The sequence below is a fragment of the Podarcis erhardii genome (genome assembly GCF_964252035.2).
Source record: "Podarcis erhardii genome assembly, chromosome: Z".
Classification (NCBI taxonomy): Eukaryota; Metazoa; Chordata; class Lepidosauria; order Squamata; family Lacertidae; genus Podarcis; species Podarcis erhardii.
In genome coordinates, this window is record NC_138504.1 from 42716468 (window position 1) to 42737944 (window position 21477).

Below are 21477 nucleotides of genomic sequence, written 5' to 3' on the forward strand. Positions count from 1 at the left end.
CTCCCCAAATATCTGAAGAGCAGAAGATGGACCAAGGCTCGTGCTCTGCTGCTCCAGCAGACAGGACTTTAATTAAATGGGGGCAGTTGCAGAGAAGCAGACCTTGGCCATACATTAGCCGAAGTGTCCTAACTTTGGAAGTGGAAGCTTCTTGAACATAAACTACGGCAGAGATGGTGAACCTGTGGCTCTTCAGTTGCTGATGGGCTGCAGCTTCCATCAGCCTCAGCCAGCAAGGATGATTGGAGTTCCCCATCTCTAGCCTAGGGTTAGCCAAAAAAAAATGCTGTCTCTTCCTGTCTACCATCCTCAATGAGATATGGAGGCTCATAGATTGACCAGTCCCTTTGTATTTGTAATTGCTAGGATGCTTTGGTGAAGGAATGGGGGACCGGTGGCCCTTCATAAGGTTTTCAACTCCAACTCCCATAAGCCCCAGGCTGCTTGATCAGTGGTGAGGGATGATGGGAAAGTAGTCCAGCAACATCTGGAGGGCCACATGTTCCCCATCCTTGCTTTAGGCAAACTGCCAGCTCTTGGCTTCAGCCTCCTAACTGCAATATGGTGGTACTAATGCTGTCCTACCTTATAGGGCAGTTGTAAAGGCTTTTGAGCATTCAAAATCCCTCAAAAATGCTCATTACTGTTTATTAATATGTATGTGTTGGTTGTGAACCAGTGGTTCAGTCCAGTGCCATTTTGACTCTTTGATTCATATGCGCTGGATGTTCCTTCCCAGTGTGGCATTCTGGTTAGAGAGCTGGACTTGTGGAGTGCCAGGTTCAAGTCCCTATTCGGCTATAAAATTCACTAGGTGACCAAGGGCTGCTCTCTTTTTCTCAGTCTAGTTTACCGCACAGAGTGGAGCTGGTTGTTCTCAAGGGGTAAACTTTGCACATTTGACAAAAGAGCATAGCAGGATCCCTGCTGGATCAGGTCAGTACCTCAATCTACTCCAGCACCCTGTTCCTACAGAGGCCAACCAGATACCTCTGGAAAGCACACAAGCAGGAGATGAATGCAATAGCCACTCTTCCCATTTGTGATTCCCAGCACCAGTGTTCAGAGGCAGACTGCCTCTGACAGTGGAGGGGAGAACATAGCCGTTGTGGCTAATAGTCACTGGTGGCCTCCGTGAATTTGTCTAATACTCAACTGTGCAAGGGATGCTGAACCAGATGGGCCTTTGCCCTGATCCAGCACAAGTAATATCTCTGCCTAGCTCTGGGGAAGGAGCGAAGATGAGATCTTCTGGTGGCCTAGGAGACTGCAGGTGCTGCCATCGCTTTGCTGTGATGCTTATAGGTGTTGGCAGGGATTTTTAACTGGGTGGGGCACAAAGTAAAATACTGAAAACACACACGAGAGAGAGAGAGAGAGAGAGAAGGAAGTAGTGCCTGTACATTTTGTCACATGTCTCAGGTTCTTTTTTTAAAAAATGAAATCTGGAAGTCTGGGGATTATGGACTGTTCACGGTGGGAAAGCTACCTCCCTTTACCCTCATTCAGTAGATGCCCATGATGCAGTGCATGTAAAGCCCATGACGCTGTGCAGGTGTGTGTACATATGGAAAACCACATGCACAAAGCACTCCTTTTAAGCCAAGAGAGAAACAGCACAAACGGGGCTGAATGGAATATGAAGTAGCCTATAGCTGTTTTTTATATTACTCCACAATTTTATGTGACTTTTCACCTGTGTCAGTTCCCCCCATGCAGACACTTCTGACGACAGCTAGAAATGTCTCTTCCCGTCCCCCTGCTCCCCACAATTAGCTGCTTTTTGGACTTGTTGATGTTAATACAACCGGCTTTTGATGGCTGCCTCTCTTCTCTTCTCTTCTCTTCTCTTCTCTTCTCTTCTCTTCTCTTCTCTTCTCTTCTCTTCTCTTCTCTTCTTTCTCTCTCTCTCTCTCTCATTCCGAACCCCCTTCCTGGCAGGCAGCCAAAGTGGTTAATGAGCCATTGTATGCTGAAGTATCCTCAGTTTAATTTTACACGGAGACCCCTGCAAATAGCACTCAGGAGAGGAAGAGGGGATGGAAAAATGGAACAAACCTGAGCCATCATGTACTTGGCACACTTTGTGAGAATCAAGGGGAGATGCTGGTGATAGACAGACAAGCCTCTGGGAGTGTTGTGTAGGGAGTGGGGGGGGGGATGTGGATGGTGTTACCTGACGTGACTTCTGTTAGCCTCCTGGGAAATACGTGTAGATCAGGCTTCCTCAACCTCAGCCCTTCAGATGTTTTTGGCCTACAATTCCCATGATCCTTAGCTAGCAGGACCAGTGGTCAGTGATGATGGGAACTGTAGTCTCAAAACAACTGAAGAGCTGAGGTTGAGGAAGCCTGGTGTTGATGCTTGTGAAAGGGGCTCATTCTGGGCAGTGGTGTGTAGCTCAGTTGTTAGGGCATCTGCTTTGCATATAGAGGGTCCCCACTTTTAGTTCCCAGCACTTCCTGATAGGGCTAGAAGAGACACCAAAGTCTCAAATCCTGGAGAGCTGCTCTCAGTCTGTGTAGGCAATACTGAGCTATATGGGACAGTAGATGGCAACTTCCTATGTTTGTGGGGAAAGGCTGAAGCTCAGTGGTGTAGGACAGCTGCCTTGCATGCAGAAGGTGCCAGGCTGGGAGAGAACAGTATCAGGAACCCTGGAAAGCCAGTCTGTGTAGGGCTAAATGGGCCTTTGATGTGGCCCTGCATAAGACAGCTTTTTATGTTCCTATATTGGAATTAATTAGGGGGCACTAAGGGTGGCAGAGAGCAGTGCTGGAGGTGTAAATGACTGTCAGCTTGGGAAAGCTGGTATCACTGGATCAAGTTAATTTTGTTGAATTAATGAATGTAAACAGTTTTAATGGGATTTTGAATAAATGAAGGAATTCATTGTTCCGATTTTGAATATTATCGTGTTGCTATCTTCTTTAGTGGGCTGTTCTGAAAAATGCTTTTTCTAGTGTAGAGTGGGGGCACTGAGGATGAGTTTGCGTGGCGATTTTCCGCCTCCCCCCAGTAGGAATAAAGACGCATGACACAATTATTTTAGGTTAATGGGCTAAAATTAGCCACAACTTTATTGGTTACAGGTGATGAGCGATATTGGCTTAGGCATTGGTCCTAACCAACTATCCGGCTTCAGCCTGTGTGCTGGAAGGGTTAACCACCAGTAGGGGGAGCCCTGCTGATGCACATCAACTAGGAACTCCCCTGGGGTCACTGCTCGGGGGCGTGCCTTAGGCCCTCACCTCCATTGGTTTCGGACAGGGCCACGCCCCCGGAATCCTTTATCAGACTACCCTTCAATATCTGGGGGAGGTGATGGCGCTTCCTCCCCCCGTCAATCTACATAACAATACCCATACCAATGCCTAACCGCCAGTACCAAGGAAGTTGTGACGATTTGCTACGAGGTAGGTGAAAAACCAAATGGCTGGTGCCAATTTGCCAAGTGGAAAAAATTCCTACCAGGCCCCTTAATGGCGACCAACCGAGGTCCACAGCAAGGTCAAAAGAGAAACCTTGAAGGGAGGGTGGGTGGAAACTGAGCAGCTGAGCGGCCAAAGAGGGAGAGTCTCAGCCGCGCCTGCCTTAAATGGGGCAGGCCACACCCCCTAGGCCAGCCGATTGGCTGGCCAGGGGATGACGCGGCCGAGGATTCCCCTAATCACACCGGGGCTGACACCCAGCCCCCGTGTGCGTCTTGGGGGCGTGAAGCCCGCAACACCACCTCCTCCCGAGGTTGGAAGTGGCTTTATGAAAAAGTTTGGGAAGCACTGCTCTACAGGGACATTAATGCCCACAAGAGGAGCAATATTCCTCCTCTGCCTGACCAGCCACAATACCCGGATTCCCAGCTTATATTTTTGTAAAAAGAGGCCAGTTTCTAGCATCGTAGAAACTGAGATAGGCACTATTATTATTTTTGGGGTGAGAAACTAACCAGGTCTGCACTTTCAGTGTTTTCCTTTCCCTCCCACCACCCTAAGGAATATTCCCATAGATGCCTGTGCACAGGGAGAAGCTAGCATGATTTTCAGGAGAAGGATTGGGAATAGATCCCAGATTCCCCCCCCCCTTTTTTTTTTGCAAGAGGTGGGAGATCATGCACTTCAAATAAGCATTGATAGTGTTGGTTGTGTTTTTAAGGGCAGGGCAGGAAAGTTTTCTTCCAAAATTTGGGCAGGTCTGTAAGAGAACATATAGACTGAGGGGTTCTCTTTCAGACTTTGGGGGCTGGGAAGTAGAGACTTCAAGAATTGGGCACGGGGAGGGGTGGCTGGAAAAGGGTCTCACAATAAGGTTCAAAGGAATCTTGTTGGATTTAGACTCTTCAGCCAAAAATGGGTCCTAGAGAAGCTCAGATAGATTGATAATAAGAAATCCCTACCTTTTGTGGCTACTTTCTGAAAGAAATGGCATAGAAGGGAGAAAGGGGATACAGAGGGAGGGGTGGGGGAGGAAACCCAGGGATATATTTTTTGGGGGGAGCAGAGTTATTCCAGTGAACAGGGAAACAGTTTAAGGTGAGGAGGAACCAAAAGTTGCTGGTCTTTCAGCTGAGCTGATGGGGTGACCCTGCTTTCCTTCTCTCCCTCTGCTGCAGCCTGATGGAATGGCTGCTTTCTGGTGACAGATGAGGAGGGGAGGGGCCTTCTAGAGCACAGCCAGGTCATTCTGGTTTCCTTTGGTTTGCACTGGATCCCAGTTCACTCCAGTTCAAGGTGCTGCTCATTACCTAAAGCCATGAACATTTTGGGACCGGGATACTTTGAATGACTGCCTCCTTCAGTATGAACCTGCCTGGTGACTGCATATATTCTCAGAAGTGCTGCTCCACATCCTAACACCTGGAGAGCTACCTTTGCTTGGGACATGGAGCAGAGCCTTCTATGTTGTGGCACTCCATTCGTGGAAGCCCACTCCCAGAGGAGATTCAACTGGCCCCATGCTCAGTGTGTATGTGTGTGCATGTTTTAGACAGGGCAGTTTAAATACCTTTTTATTCCAGCCAGTTGTGGATGGTTGTGGGGTTTTTTCTTTGGCTCCGTTTAATTACTTTCTGATTTTATGGTTCGTGTCTTTAATTTTCATTTTGAATGTTGAGAACTGCCTTGGGGGGCCTTTTGATGCTTGCGTAGTGGCCTGTAAAAGACTTTTGTAAAGAAAGAATGATGCATACACCCATCTAATTGTTCCTTACAACAATAGTTAACTCAGTTACTATGCAGCACTGACAAGCTGGCTGGGGATAGTAACCTGACTCAAATGTCATGGGGAGATGTACTTTACAGTGGTACCTCAGGTTAATAACTTAATTCGTTCTGGAGGTCCATTCTTAACCCGAAACTGTTCTTCTTAACCTCAGGTACCACTTTAATAATAATAGTAATAGTAATAGTAATAGTAATAGTAATAGTAATAGTAATAGTAGTAGTAATAATAATAATAATAATAATAATAATAATAATAATAATAATTTATTTATACCCCGCCCATTTAGCTGGGTTTCCCCAGCCACTCTGGGCGGCTTCCAACTCAATATTAAAAACAATACAGCATCAGACATTAAAAACTTCCCTAAACAGGGCCGCCTTCAGTTGTCTTTTAAAAGGAAAATAGTTGTTTATTGCCTTGACATCTGCTGGGAGGGCGTTCCACAGGGCAGGTACCACTACCAAGAAGGCCCTCTGCCTGGTTCCCTGTAACCGCACCTCGGCGCTGGACCTCAGTGTCCGGGCTGGATGATGGGGGTGGAGACACTCTTTCAGGTATACAGGACCGAGGCCATTTAGGGCTTTAAAGGTCAGCACCAACATTTTGAATTGTGCTCGGAAACGTACTGGGAGCCAATGAAGATATTTCAGGACCAGTGTTGTATGGTCTCAGCGGCCACTCCCAGTCACCAGTCTACCTACCGCATTCTGGATTAATTGCAGTTTCCAAGTCACCTTCAAAGGTAGTCCCACATAGAGCGCATTGCAGTAATCCAAGCGGGAGATAACTAGAGCATGCACCACTTTAGCTAATGGGGCCTCCCGCTGCTACCGCGCCACTACTACACAATTTCTGTTCTCATCCTGAAGCAAAGTTCTTAACCCGAGGTACTATTTCTGGGTTAGCAGAGTCTGTAACCTGAAGCATCTGTAACCCAAGGTACCACTTTATACTGAGTCAGGCCATTGCTCTTCTAGCTCAATAATGACCACACTGATTGGCAGCAGCTCTCCAGGCTTTAGGACAGTACCTCTTTCAGACTTACCTGGCAGTGCTGGGTATTGAAGCTGGGACCTTCTACATGCAAAGTAGCACAGGGGTCTCTAGGGTGCTGCAAGGGGTGGTAGAAACCGGCAGCTATGGAAATTTGGTGACTGCCCTAAAAAGTCTGCTCCAGGCACCGTTGGAGGTTGATATGCCGCTGGGTATGAGTACACTGGATACAATATACCATATAATTTTGGACTGCCTTCTCTTCGATATTCTTCGGAGAGATCTACTTGTGGCTCCCTTGAAGTTTAAGAACCTGTAATCCAGTATCTGTTGAGGGATGATATACCCGAAACTACTGAGATTGTTTCAGGATATTTAGCCAAGATTTGTAAAGTCAAATTTAAAACTTAATGGTGGCTACTGAGTCTATGTTTTTATGTGTTTAATATGACTGGATTACAAGTGCTTTATGGATAGGTGCTTTTTTCCCCTCCCTCTCTTTTATGATTCTGTTGTCTAAATTGTGCCAATAAAGGCTGAATGAATGAATGAAATGGTGCTCTACCATTGAGCTACCACCCTAAAAGCTTCAGTCAAATCTTTAGTCATGCTGTAGGAACATAGGAAGCTGTACTTAGTCGGATTGTTGGCCCTTCTAGGTCAGTATTGCCTACACTGCACTGACTGGCAGCAGCTGTCCAAGGTTTCAGACTGGGTTCTCTGTTAGCACTCTCCTCTCCTGTTGGAGCAACTGGTATTCAGAAGCATTGCTGCCTCTGACCATGGAGACAGTATATCCATCATGGCTGGCACCGTCTCTGCAGGGTGGTGGGTGCCCAGGCACCCACAAAATTTTCAGTGCAGTGGCTAGTAGCCATACCAATAGCCTTGTCCTCCGTGAATTTGTTCAATCCTCTCTTGAAGCTATACGGTTATACCTCGGGTTAAATATACTTCAGGTTGAGCATTTTCAGGTTACGCTTCGCGGCCACCTGGAAGTAACGGAACCCGTTACTTCTGGGTTTTGCTGCTCGCGCATGCGCAAATACTCAAAATGACATCACGTGCATGTGCAGACGCGCAAAATGTTGTGCGCGGAAGCGGTGAATTGTGGCACGCGCAGACATGGGTTGTGTTTGCTTCAGGATGCAAACGGGGCTGCAGAACGGATCCCGTTCACATCCAGAGGTACCACTGTACATCACTGCCTTGTATGGAAGCGAGTTTTGTATTTTAACTCTGAGCTGTGTGAAGATGTGCTTCCTTTGCATTGTCTTGACATTCACTAAGCATATTCAGTCGTCCCCTTGATTTTGGAGTGTAGCTTGAAGGGATATGTTGTTGTTTTTATTTCATAAAACTTATACAGTGCTTGATTATAAACAACAACAACCCTCAAAGTTTGCAAAAAGATGGAGTGGATGGAAACACAGTTCACTCAACAGTTCTGTAAATGACGGGGCTGAACCAGCCAGACCCCAGATCTGATCTAACAGTTCTTGAGTGACCACAAAGGCTTTGTGCATTGAGGGCTATGTTTGGTCTTTCTTGAGCATTCTTTCTTATTTGTTTGTTGGGCATGTCTATACATCTTCCTGTCAATCATTCATCCCACACTTTTCATTACGTTTCCCTGTTAACCCCAAACATCATGGACAAGTGGCTTGCAAGGCAAACTTTTTTTAAAAAATGTTTTTATTAAAGATTTTATTGGGTTACAAAAGTACATGAATTGCCTCTATTTTCAGGTTGTAGAGCCTTTTCTACGGATCAGTTTCATTCCATGTGAGATGTTAATTTTGCATACAGTTTAAGGTTGGGGGAGAAAAGAGGGGGGAGGGTGGTGGTAAATGTACTTTCTTTTACTTAGTGTATGTGTGAGGTTTTTGTGTCAGCATCAGTTGGGTAGGTTCTCTTTCTATTCATTTATTAGTTTTCATTGGAAGTGAGAGAGGTTGGTGGGGCATGGCATGGTTGGTTGCCTTTTGTTGATTGCAGTGAGATTTGTTTGAGGGAGGGGAGGGGTTGCCATATTGATTCGTATACTGTTGGTGTGTTCTTGTTCTCTTGTTGGGCTGTGTGTGTAATAAAGGGGAGCCACGCCAGGGATAAGGTGTCCTCTATTATTTGTCCCCATGTCAGTTTTAGTCTGTTGATTAGCTTTTCTAGTAAGGCTGTTTCCCATACAGTGGTCCATGTTCACTTCTCACAGGTATCTTCAGTGTCTAGCTATGATGCTTGTGGCTGCTGAGAGTAGGTGGGTTATAATAAGCTCTTTATAGCGTGAGTGAGCATTATTGTCTTGGAAAATATTCAATAAGGCCAGCGATGGGGTAGCTTCTAATACCTGTTTACTTATTTTGCATATTTCTTGTAGGACTGCTGTCCAAAAGGGTTGAATTTTGGGACAATCCCAACACATGTGGAGGTATGTGCCTGCAGAGCAAGGCAGGCTTTACATGTGAAAACACATTTTAAGTTCTCATGCAGGGACAGCAGTTCTTCTCCCACCTCCCTCCCTTTCCTTTGTTTATATGTGACAGAGAGACTGGGCTAAATCAAAGCCAGAGGCTACAAAACTAATTGTTGTTCAGATTGCATTCTTGGCCAAGTAACTATTATTAGTATTAGTATTTTATTTAGACCTTGCCCATCTGGCTGGGTTTCTTTTCTTTTTAGAAAGAAAGACCCCCGGTTGGATTTCACCAGTAGAAGCAGTTGCAATAAAAAGACTAAATATGGATAGGACTTGGGGGAAATATAAAGGCCTCCTTGAATACCATGAGGGCAACATAAAACTAAGAGACAGGCAGAATATTTTTAATTGGATACCTGATTGGTCTCAGTATCTCATAACAAATGAGAAGTTCAAAAAATATAAGGAAATAGGATTTATTCAAGAAAGTTTAGAATTTGAAACACTGATTTTGGGGCCCAATAAAAAACTATATTCTAAATTATATAAGCTATTGCTAGAATGGGAAACTAAAGACGAACTTATAAAAGAAGCAATGATTATGTGGGCCGTTGACATTGGGCATAATGTTTAAATTGACGAGTGGGAAAAATTATGGAAGCAAACAATGAACTTCTCTGCTTTTTACCAAATTAGAGAAATGGGGAAAAAAATGCAATACAGATGGTATTTGACACTAGTCAAACTGGCCAAAATGAATAAAAAAGATTCAAAACTCTGTTGGAAATGTCTGGAAGATGAGGGTATATTTATTCGCTTATGGTGGAAATGTGATCGAGCAAATGAATTTTGGGAAATTTTGGGTGTCCAACGAGTTATTTTTTTTAAAAAAAAAAACATTTCCTAAGAAACCAGAAACTTCTTGGCATAATTGGGAATGAGTTACACACCCACCCCAAGCCCATTACTTATTCTTATATGCAACAACAGTGGCAAGGATAGTATACACAAGATATTGAAAACAAAGGGAGACCCCAGGGAAATAACAAAGGATAATAAATTAATTGAATATGTGAAGCTTGCAAGTATGACATCCGAAGTAAGACCTGTAGATGATAACCAGAAGGGGAGTGAGTAGGAATATTTAGGGGAATATTTACAAAAATTTGATCTTAAATACAAATTCCAAGTAGGGGATACCTTCTGACCAGCAGTTGACAATAAAGGACACGAGAAGGCTGAAAACAAGATGAATGTATTACTGTATATACAGCTAATTAAGATGTACAAGGGACGCGGGTGGTGCTGTGGTCTAAACCACAGAACCTGGGGCTCATCGATCGGAAGGTCAGCGGTTCGAATCCCCATGACGGGCTGAGCTCCCGTTGCTCAGTCCCAGCTCCTGCCAACCTAGTAGGTCGGGGAAAAAGTGCAAGTAGTTAATTAGGTACCACTCCGGTGGGAAGGTAAACGGTGTTTCCGTGCGCTGCTCTGGTTCGCCAGAAGTGGCTTAGTCATGCTGGCCACATGACCCGGAAGCTGTACGCCGGCTCCCTCGGCCAGTCAAGCGAGATGAGCGCCGCAACCCCAGAGTCGTCCACAACTGGACTTAACGGTTAGGGATCCCTTTACCTTTACCTAAGATGTACAAAGAACTGTCCAAAAGAATTATTGTACAAGAATGTAAAATGATATGAGTGTATAACCTATAAATAAAATTAAAAATTAAATAAAAATAAAAATAAAAACTTCCCTGGCATTTTCTAAAACTTGCATAATTCTTTATCTCCCTGACATCTGATGGGAGGGCATTCCACAGGGAGGGTGCCACTGCCAAGAAGGCCCTCTGCCCATTTCCACCTCTTGTCTCTTCTGCTGTCCAAACAAGGCAGTGATGTTTCTTTCCAGCTGATCCTCCATCCTTTTCAAGGCATATAAACACCCTTAAGTGCTTAATTGCAACTTTCTCTGTCTGCCTAGAGGCAAGACAAGCTCAGATGCAAAACAGGATACTTGGTGTGCTGTCTGCCTTGAGCCTTTGATCCTGAGGGAACCTGGAGGGCTTCCAGTCTTGGGACTTGTCCCAGCTGCTGGGTGAGGGTGGAGAGCTGGCAGGAGGAAGGCAGCCTCCAACATCTTCATTAAGGCTAGGGGTCACATGTTAATGAAGCTGCCTCCAGCTGCTTTTCAGAACAGGCCAGGTGGTGGAAAGCTATTGGCCAAGGCATGTGGTTAAGGTGCTGGACCCGGAAGCCATTTTCTAAAAGGCTTCTGCAGAATTTGGAGTGAGTGGAAGGAAACCTGACAGTACCCTTATTGGACTAGGAAATGCCAAAGCTCAGATCCACGCCATACTTTTAAGGCACATGGCTCCCCACCAAGAATCCTGAGAATTATAGTTTGGGAAGGGTGCCGGGAATTGTTGCTGTGTGGCTTAAATGTATGGTGTGGGCATTACCAGAGCCTTCTTGGTGGTAGCCCTGTCCTAGCCCCAGAACTCCTCCTGGCACCTTTGCTGATTACAGGCATCCCCCCCACCCCACTTATGCACATTCTACTTGCGTGCAACCAAATATTTGTGTGGTGCCAGGAAATAAATAAATAACCTGAATCATACTCAGAAATGTGAGAGAGCTGAAGCTTCTTTGTGGCTCACGAGAAGACCCTCCCAGGAGCCCTAAGAGGATATCAGTGAGGGCGGAGGAAGCTCCAAAGAGACTAAAGGCACAGTAGGACTTGGTTTATGCTGCTCAGCCTCACCGCCTAACAGCTATTGTGTGGGGTAGCACAGCAGCCACTTTCCCACATGTCCTCCAGCTTCCTGCTGGCCCCAGAGCTGCAACAGCAGATCGTCTGGACTACACAAAGAACGAGCAGGAGAGATTGCTGGAGAGCAGGGGAAAATAGACACCCAGAGGTTTTTTAGAGGGCGCTCCCCGCTTTATGCAATTTCACTTATGCATGCGGGGGCCTGGAATGTAGCCCACCCATAAGTGGGGGGAATCCCTATATATGCAGCATACATTTTAAGTTTTTCCCCCTCCTAAAAAAAAAAAAAATCCTGGGAAATGTAGTTTCTCCTCACGGTTACAGTTCCTGGCACCCTTAACAGACTGCAGTTCCAAGGATTCTGTGTATGTCTGTGCGCACGCATGTTAAATGTCCTTTAAATGTATGGCGTGTACACAGCCTAAGGCACAAGATTAAGACTTCTTAAAATTATTATTTGCTCAAGCTTCTTTTAACTTGGATGGTTTGCGAGGGCATTTTACTTTCTCTTTTATGTTCTGTCTTTTAATTTACATGCAGGTTTATTTGATGCCTTTTTAAAGAACTTGCTGCTGCTATTTGACCTTATTTGGCTGCAATAAACACGCTAGTTCTTTACAATGGTGTGTACACTGCTTTGAAACAGGGGAGTAGATTGAGGAGGGCCAGAGGGGCCATAGCCCTGGGCACATGGTTTAGAGGGGGCACAGGACAGGCGCCCCTGCACTGGAGGTCTCTGGGCACCGGAGCCTGGCCTTACCTTGCCGCTAGACCCACGGCCCCCTCACCAGCGTCAGCCAGCCAGGCTTCCCCTTATGTGGGTGGGCAGGCAGGCTACACAGCATGGCCCCATGAGCCCTCTGTGCCCTGCACCCGCCTGGTCTCCCAGGTCCTAGTCCAGCACTCTACCCACTACACCACACTGCCCCATGTTTGTTGCTCATTGTGTGGGTAAATGTTTTTCTACATATGTGGCCTGTAGTTTTGCTTTCAAGTCATGCATGAGATCGTGACAGAAATGCTGGCACATTTTTCTCCAGAACGAGGGTGGGGGGTTGGAGAACTAGTTGTGGCCAAATCATAATCCCTCATCCCTCGGAGGCCAAATTTAACAGGATGACCATCCAAATTCATGGCCGTCATCACATCTTCTGGGAGAGGATGCCATTGTTTTAATATGTGCTGTGCGAATAAATGCTTCCTCTCATATGTGAAAGCGGGGAAGTGTTTCTTGATCTGACTGGCTGAGGTTCAAAATAGCAAATGAGGGGTCAGAATCCCCTGTTTTTGTGCAAAGCGGAGCATCTCTCCACTGTTTGTGTCTGGCTAGCTGCCTCCATCATACCTGCTTTCTAGTCCTGAGCTGCAAGGGACAGCTGCTAATGACCGCCGTCCTGTCGCTACAGCGCAACAGATCCCTCTTTAATTCTGAAGTGCATAAGCAGCCAGGGGTGTGTGCCTTTCAAAAACTGGTGTCCTTGCTGTGTCTGCTGTGGCCTCCAGTTTATTGCAGGATACCTGAAATAAATAAACATTTGGGCTTTAATAACCACCCCTGGGTGTTGCTCGCCTGTGGTTAAGGCTGACCTTGGCAAGGGAGGGAGGATGTTGGCTGTGCCCTGCTTATAACTGGGTAGTTTGTGTGTGTGTCCATGTGCCTGTCATAACCTTGACTCATTCTCACCGTAGCATTGGAGCCTGGTCCATTAGGGCAGTGTTTCCCAACCTTGGGCCTCCAGCTGTTTTTGGACTACAACTCCCATCATCCCTAGCTAGCAAGACCAGTGGTCAGGGATGATGGGAATTGTAGTTCAAAAACAGCTGGAGGCCCAAGGTTGGGAAACACTGCATTAGGGCACATGGGGCAGTGCCTCATCAACCTCTGTCTGCCCCCATCCAATCCCTAGCTGCCTGCCTTCTCAGTTGCAGCCAATCAGGGAGCTGCTCATTCTATGCCGTTGCCTCTGGCTCCACCCACAGTTGGTCACTGCCTTCTGCTCCACCACGGTCACCAGCCGGCTGCTACTGCATTGAAGTGCTGTGGTTGCTCACGTTGTGGTATGCTTCTCCTTGCAAACGCATGCAAATGATCCTAGCCACAGTGGCCTTATAACATGCAGACTATCTGTGTTTATCGGCAGAGAGGGAAGTTTGCTTCCTTTCCTCAGGGATCAAATTCAAATAATTTAATGATGAAGTGCAGCTGAACCCTTTGCATGTTTAATCAAGAGTTGAAATCCAACTGTATTCAGTAAGGTTTATTCCTAGGAAAGTATGTGTAGGATTGCAGCCATATCTGTTCACCCTTGACCTTGCAAAAAATATATATATTTAAAGTGTCTCTTAGTATTTATGCTCAAATTCTCTGGCAGATGGCTGTGTGTGTGTGTGTGTGTGTGTGTGTGAAAGAAATAGATGAGTGGGTTTGTTCCTGTTTATGCTGCTTCGTCAACAAAGCCAGCACAGGAAGTGACTGCTCCTGACTCATGGGGAGGTTGGGATGTGAGATTCTTCAGGATTGCTAAAGACTGCCTCAATGAAAAAGAGAATTACTATTAATTTCTGATGTTAAAAGAAAGCAAAACTACAGGATCATCTGAGGAAATGAATGGAAATGGCTTTGTTAAGGCCAATGACACCTCTTCGCATATGGCAACCTGTGAAACTTACTACACCTGGATATTTTGATAGTACAGTGGTACCCCGGGTTACATACGCTTCAGGTTACAGACTCCGCCAACCCAGAAATAGTGCTTCAGGTTAAGCACTTTGCTTCAGGATAATAACAGAAATCATGCTCCGGTGGCGCGGCAGCAGCAGGAGGCCCCATTAGCTAAAGTGGTGCTTCAGGTTAAGAACAGTTTCAGGTTAAGAACGGACCTCCAGAATGAATTAAGTACTTAACCTGAGGTACCACTGTATCCTAGCATAATGATTACTCGGCCTGTTTCAAGTGCTGGAAGCACTTTTTGTGCATCTTTGCAACATCCCTCTGAGGTAGGCCTTTCCTGCTTTCCAACCAAATGTGTCCAGAATGCCATATGCAGGATATGATGCAACAACTCTCCCCAGTGGTGTTCTCCAGTAAACTGGCATTTGGGAGGTCTACTTCTTCTGAATATGGGGGTTCTGTTTTATCATTTAGGTTAATAGCCACTGACAGACCTGCCCTCCTGTCATCCACTCTCTCAAAGTCATCTAAAGCAGCAGCAAAAATCTTGGGAAAGTGATTTCTACAAGGGAATTAAACATGGCATGAAGGAGTGCTTTGCCATCTCTGTCCCAATTTTGTTGGGCAGTTGTGTTTTCTAGCATTATGGGTAGGTGTTCTTCTATATGCTACCTACCTTGATTTCAGTATTTTAAAGTTTTGCGGAGGGTTTAAAGGGAAAAATCTTCTGCTGCATCTAGCATGGAAATGTGCTCTGGCAAAGAAGGAATGAATAGATCACTTCTCCTCCACCAGGGTATTCTCCCTCCTTCAAGGAGTTCCTGATACCATAGGCAGGGAAACCAAAATGCTTGTTTACAAAGCTATTGTACTACCAACCTTACTGTATGCTTGTGAAACATGGACCACTTACAAACGCCATCTCCAACTTCTCAAAAGATTCCATCAACGGTGTCTCCAAAAAATCTTGCACATCACTTTGGAAGACAGGCGAACTAATATCAGTGTACTGGATGAACCAAAGATCACCAGTGTCGAAGCAATGATTCTTCAACAGCAACTTTGTTGGACTGGTCATGTTGTGCAGATGCCTGATGATCGTCTTCCAAAGCAACTACTCTATTCCGAACTTAAAAAATGGAAAGCGTAATGCTGATGATCAACAAAAGAGGTTTAAAGACTGTCTCAAGGCAAATCTTTAAAAAATGTAGTATAAACACTGACAACTGAGAAACACTGTCCTGCGAGCGCTCCAGTTGGAGAACAGCCTTTACCAAAGGTGTCATGGTCTTTGAAGACACTGGAACTCAGGATGCAAGGGAGAAATGTGCTAAGAGGAAGGCATGCTTGGCAAATCCACACTGTGACCAGCTCCCACCTGGGAACCAGTGTTCCCACTGTGGAAGGACATGTGAGTCCAGAATTAGCCGCCACTTACAGACTCATTGTTAAAACCGTGTTTATGGAAGGCAATCTTACTCGGCTATGAGTGATCAGCAAGGAGGAGGAGGAGGAAGAAGAAGAGGAGGAGGAGGAGGAGGAGGAGGAGGAGGAGGAGGAGGAGGAGGAGTTACAGATAGGTAGCCGTGTTGGTCTGCCATAGTCAAAACAAAATAAAAAAATTCCTTCCAGTAGCACCTTAAAGACCAACTAAGTTAGTTCTTGGTATGAGCTTTCGTGTGCATGCACACTTCTTCAGATACCAAGAAGGAGGAGGAGGAGGAGGAGGAGGAGTTAGGCAACTAGGAGGGTTGTTAAAGACTGAATTCGTTACAGTACTGTTGTCAGCTGGCATGCAAATCAGGGGGGTGAGTGTTTTGCAGAAATGTGTCCTGAAGTCTCATTGCTGCACCTTCTCTCTCTCTCTCTCTCTCTCTCTCCCTCCCCCCCCCCCACTCCCGCCTCTCTAGGTTCCACTGGAGCCACGTACCATCTTCTCGGGGAATCTGTTCCAGTACATGGAAGAAAACAAGAAGTGGAGGAACCGTTTCTGTGTTGTGCCCCATAATTATGGGCTGGTGCTGTATGAGAACAAACTGGTGAGGCCCCTCACTTGGGTTAACAAAGCATGCATTGTGCTTGCTGGTGGGTGGTATTTGGGCAGAGGCGCCTGTCCCACTGGCAGCTTTATAGGTAGGGTCTTGAGCACCTTCTCGAGATCTCTTGTGTTTTGAGGTGATCTCTGGGGATGGCTGCTCAAGGAGGCCCTCCTACACAGGAGTAGCAGCTCTCTGAGCTGCAAAGCAAACTTCTCCAGCAGTACAATTTGCACATACTCTCACTTGACCTGGCTGACTGCTCTTTAGTGAAGGCACATAGCTCAGTTGTTGAGCACCTGATTTGCACACGGATGGTTCCTGGTTCAGTCACCAGGGAGGGCTAGGAGAGAACCCCTTCCTGAAACCCTAGAGAGCCATTGGTATTCAATGTAATACAGTACTGAGCTGGCCTTGTGTCAGTATAAGCCAGCTAACACCAGACACCAGACATTATATTGGAGAAGAGCTGTGATTCAGCAGTAGAGCATCTGCCTTGCATGCAAGAAGTTCCAGGTTCAATCCCTGGCATCTCCAGGTAGGGCTGGGAGAGACTCCCTGTCTGAAATCTTAGGGGGCTTCTGCCAGTTAGCGTAGACAATACTGTGCCATATTGAGTTCAGTCATTTTCACTTCACTTGGTCTACAGACCATAAACATCAAATCCAGTATAGGGTGATCAAGGCAGCATCAGGGGGTGGGGAGCAATATCCATGCATGCAGACTGCCTTTTGAGTATAGCCCACAACATTACAGACCAGTTCTGACTGAGCTCATCTAGTTTTGATGGCAATTTTGGGGACTTTTCTTCCTGTTTGGAGTCTTCCATTAAAACTGAATTTTAGTCATATTGCATTCCCCATGTGTTGAGAAAGTACTGGCAGGTAAGTGAGGGGTCTTATATAGTCTGAGATGGATCTTTGACTGATCTGCTAAGTTCTGTTAATTGCAGAAAGACAGGGTGTAAACATGACTTTATTGAAGGATTAGCAGGGCCTGGATTTTGCTGGAGCAAAGGTCCAGAACCTTGAGTGGCCCAGCAGATCTGATTTGCCTTTGGGACATTCCTGGTATGTGCTTGTTCTCCTCCTTGTGCAGGCCTATGAGAGAGGTCTCCAGCCCCGGATTCTCATCAACAGTGCTGGCTACAAGATCCTCACCTCCTTGGAGCAATACTTGGACCTGGTCAATAGCAATTTGCCAGGTGAGTCCTACTGCCCATCCTTCACCTTCTTGGTGCCAGATGGCTCCATTGTCTTAGGGCTCAGAGGAGCATAGCAGGGGTGATGAGCATGCCCATCTAGATCAGTACTGTCTGCACTGACTGGCAGTGGCTCTCCAGGTTTTTGACACAGAACTTTCCCAGTGCTGCCCAGAGACCTGGGGCCAGCTGCACAGAAGGTGGATGTTATGCCATTGAGGTGTGTCCCAGGCAGTGACAATGGCCCTCCAGGCCAATATTCCTGACCCTTGGAACTCCCTCCCCCCCCCCGGTAAGCCACACCTTTCACTGACCCAGTGCACTTGAGAGTTTTTGCCTGGAATATGTTCTTGAACTCTGATGATGCCTCTTGCTTGCTTGCCTGGATGGAGGATGCCGGGGAGATGGGGGCATCAGACAGGCCCCCCGCTGGCTCCGGACGATCACCGGTCTCCCGTGGAACAGCATTAGTCAGTCAGCGACATGAGCCTCAGATACGTTTAGAGACCTGTGCACGCTCTGTCTGCAGAGTGTGTAAATCATCACACAGCAGATGAGGTGGACAGAGGCAGATGTAAGCATTATTTACAGCATTTATGCAGCATAGTTCAGGAACAAAGGAAAACATGTCTGCATCCCTTCGTCTCCGGCAAAACAGCAGTATAGCAAAAGCAACATACAACAGAAGTTCCCAGCAGACAGTGCTGGGAGTAAACAGGCATGTGATACACAAAAGTCATGCCTGTACCCTTTTAAGGTGGAATGGAACTATATCCTAACAGGAGGGGAGTGTTTGTTGACATTGCCCTACTGCTCAAAGCTAAAATCTACATTCTTCGCTCCACCCACTTTTGCCTCCGGTTCTGCCTACTACTGGCCCCCAGGAGGTTGCTCAGAAGGAAATGTGGCCCTTGGGCTGAATAGTTCCCCACTCCTGGTATATGGGTTCCCCGTCCTAAACTGGGCCTCAGTTCTGGATGAGAATGTTGATCCTTCAAGCTGCAGGCAAATTCCAAAGCTCTAATGGCTGGCCAGCTTCTTGTTTTAATTACGATTACTAAGGCCCTTTTGATTATTGGGAGCAAGTTGCTTACTGTTCCCAATAATCATCCATGCTTTCATCTGCCTCTGTTTTGAAATGAGACTGTGAAGTGGCACAGTCTGGCCTATTTGATGTAAAATATGATGTGGCTACATAATATACCTCATTTGGATATAGGAAGTTTCCAGGGAGCATCAGCTAATCTGTTAATGGAGAACAAAGCTATTAGTGGCTATTAGGCACAGCGGATGCGTTTTCCCTTCGCTGCTGGAGGCAGGGTGCCTTTGCATACCAGTCCTGGGAGTCACAAGTGGGGAGAGCTGCTGTTTCATTCAGGTTTCCCATGGGTCTCTGGTTGGCCACTGTGAGAACAGGATGCTGGACTAGATGGACCACTGGCCTGATCCAGCAATGCTCTTCTTAAATTCTTATTTTAATATGTAGACCAGAGATGCCCAGCATGCAGCCTCTTGATCATGACTGAAATGTCATTAACGTTACATTGGACACGATAACTGTATTGCATTGTACTGTATTGCCATCCATAATGTCTCCAGCCTTCCGTCTGCCCTCTCCTTGTTTTGAGGGTAGAGGGGTGAGGTGTGCTAGTGCCTCAGCTCAGAAGGGAAAGCAAACCTGCTGCCTGGCCCTTGTGTGAATTGCCAGGCTTTGACACAAGCTGTGTGTGGCTGGCTTGCAAAACCACAGCAGTCAGGGAGTGTGGTTGGTGGGTGGGGTGCAAGGAAGGGTTGTCCGTTTCCAAGCAGGACCTTCAAGAAGCCTGAAAAGACATTTGTTTGGAGAAAGGCTGGCTGCCCAGGGCCTGGCAGGTTCCTGCTTGGGATGATGAGGTCACCTCTTCAGGGAACAGCTGAAGTTATTCAGTTGGACCGCCAGCCGAAGAGGTGAAAGTGTGCAGAGGGAAATCAAGGATTGGTGCGAGCAGCACAGGAGATTTATGATGGTTCCAGGGTTTTGTTGATCTGTGACTTTTTATTTAGTTCTGCATAAAACATTGGTCATCCCGTTTTCATCCCGAGAGCTGCATTTTCTTCTGGGCAACCTTCTGTGGGGCACATGCCCCTAGTGCTGTGGGTCAGAATCAGAAGTGGGAGGAGCAACAATGCACAGTAAATGTTGCATTTGTACAGTTAGGCTAATTTCTGCAAACACTCAGCACACTCCTCTCTGCTCTCCATCCAGGCAAGCAAGAGGCATCATCAGGGTTCAAGGACACATTCCAGCCAGGCAAAAAACACTCCAGGAGGGTATGAAGCAGGGCTGGTGAGAGGTGTGGCTTGAGGAGAGAGGCGTGACCTGGGGACAGACCTGGAGGGCTTGCTCCCTGTTATTATGTACACTGACTGGCTGCAGCACTCCAGAATTCAGACAGGGATTCTCTCCACGCCCTACTGGGAGCCACTGAAGATTCAGCCGGGGAGCTTCTGTGTGCAAGGCAGGTGCTCTGCCACTGAGTTTATATTATTATTAATAATTTATTCATTTCAACTCATTATTCGCTCATTGCACAGATGTATCAAAGTGGTTTAAAGGTAAAGGGACCCCTGACAGTTAAGTCCAATCACGAACGACTCTGGGGTTGTGGCGCTCATCTCGCTTTATTGGCCGAGGGAGCCGGCATACAGCTTCTGGGTCATGTGGCCAGCATGACTAAGCCGCTTGTGGCAAACCAGAGCAGTGCATGGAAACGCTGTTTAGCGTCCCGCCAGAGCGGTACCTATTTATCTACTTGCACTTTGACGTGCTTTTGAACTGCTAGGTTGGCAGGAGCAGGGACTGAGCAACGGGAGCTCACCCCGTTGTGGGGATTCGAACCACCGACCTTCAGATCAGCAAGTCCTAGGCTCTGTGGTTTACACCACAGCGCCACCCGCATCCCTATCAAAGTGGTTTAAACCCACTTAAAAAACATAAACATACCATAACATTCATAGTCATATGAAAACACATACTATTAATTTAAAAACAAAACTTTCTCCAATAGAAAACTGTGGAAAGCTTTGGCAGCAAAAACATCATCAAAGTCTGTCAGATGCCTGGGGATGGGAAGGTGAGCTTTTTACCTGGCGAGGCAGACCTCACTTAAGAGAGCCACAGGGGAAGGCTGCCTTCTCTCTTGTCACAACCCTCTGAGCCTCACTCAAAGAAGGGACCCAGGGTAGGGCCTCAGGTGACGACATAAAGGTATGCGTATGTTCCCCTTTTGAGAGGCATTCTAGAATATATTGGAATCCTGATCGATAAAGGTTTATAGGTCAAAACCAGCACTTTGTGCCTTCTCAGTATATGTAAGCCTCTAACTTAAAAATAAATAAATCTAACTTTTTTAAAAACTATTTCTGTATTTTGGAAAACCAATAAAAACACTATTTATTCATATATATATATATATATATATATATATATATATATATAAAGACAACCAAGCGCTGTGAATTGGACTGTGTAGCTGTTAACCTAGATTGTGCTGTATGTTCTGTTTGCCTTGAACCTGTCAGCAGCTGGGCTGCTGCACTAATTTGATGCTTCTGCACTGTTTTCAGAGGCAACCCTATGTAAAGAGCATGGCAGTAGTCCAGTCCTGAGATTTCTAGAACATAAATCATAGCAGCCAAGTTATTTACATCCAAATAGGGTTGTAGCCGGGCCACTAGTCTGATTTGACAGAAGGCACTCTGTGTCAGCGTGGCCATCTGTGCCTCAAGTGGCAGCAGTGGGTCCAGGAGCACCCACAAGACAAGAAACATGCTCCCCAAGTCGTCTCTATTAAGCTCCAGCTCCAGTCCATCCTTGTGACCATGCACTGATCCAGTGCACATTAGCTATGGTCCTTCCCCCAATCCCTGCCTCCCAGATGTTCCCATTTCCTTTGCCTGGCCTCCAGGGAGCTTGCCATCTGCAATCAAATCCAGAAGTGGCAGGTGGGCTGCACGTTTGCCTGGCCTCAGCAGCATGTGGCAGACAAATCAAGACAAATCTGCACCTTGCAGTAGAAACATGTATCTACTGTATTTTTTGCTCTATAAGACTCACTTTTTCCCTCCTAAAAAGTCAGGGGAAATGTGTGTGCGTCTTATGGAGCGAATCCAGGCTGCGCAGCTATCCCAG

At 46.4% G+C, this 21477-nt stretch overlaps 2 protein-coding genes across 4 annotated transcripts in view; one reads left to right on the top strand and one right to left on the bottom strand.

The window, feature by feature from the left end:
- The window catches only part of SLC31A2 (solute carrier family 31 member 2), an 833895-nt gene that overhangs the window by 767301 nt on the left and 45117 nt on the right, over positions 1 to 21477 (bottom strand). The window lies entirely within an intron of this gene.
- Positions 1 to 21477, top strand: part of NIBAN2 (niban apoptosis regulator 2) — a 98524-nt gene that overhangs the window by 48660 nt on the left and 28387 nt on the right. The window contains exons 3-4 of the mRNA XM_081847572.1: positions 15980 to 16108; positions 17204 to 17309. Coding sequence (XP_081703698.1) covers positions 15980 to 16108; positions 17204 to 17309 — 235 coding nt within the window. The remainder of the gene's footprint in view (positions 1 to 15979; positions 16109 to 17203; positions 17310 to 21477) is intronic.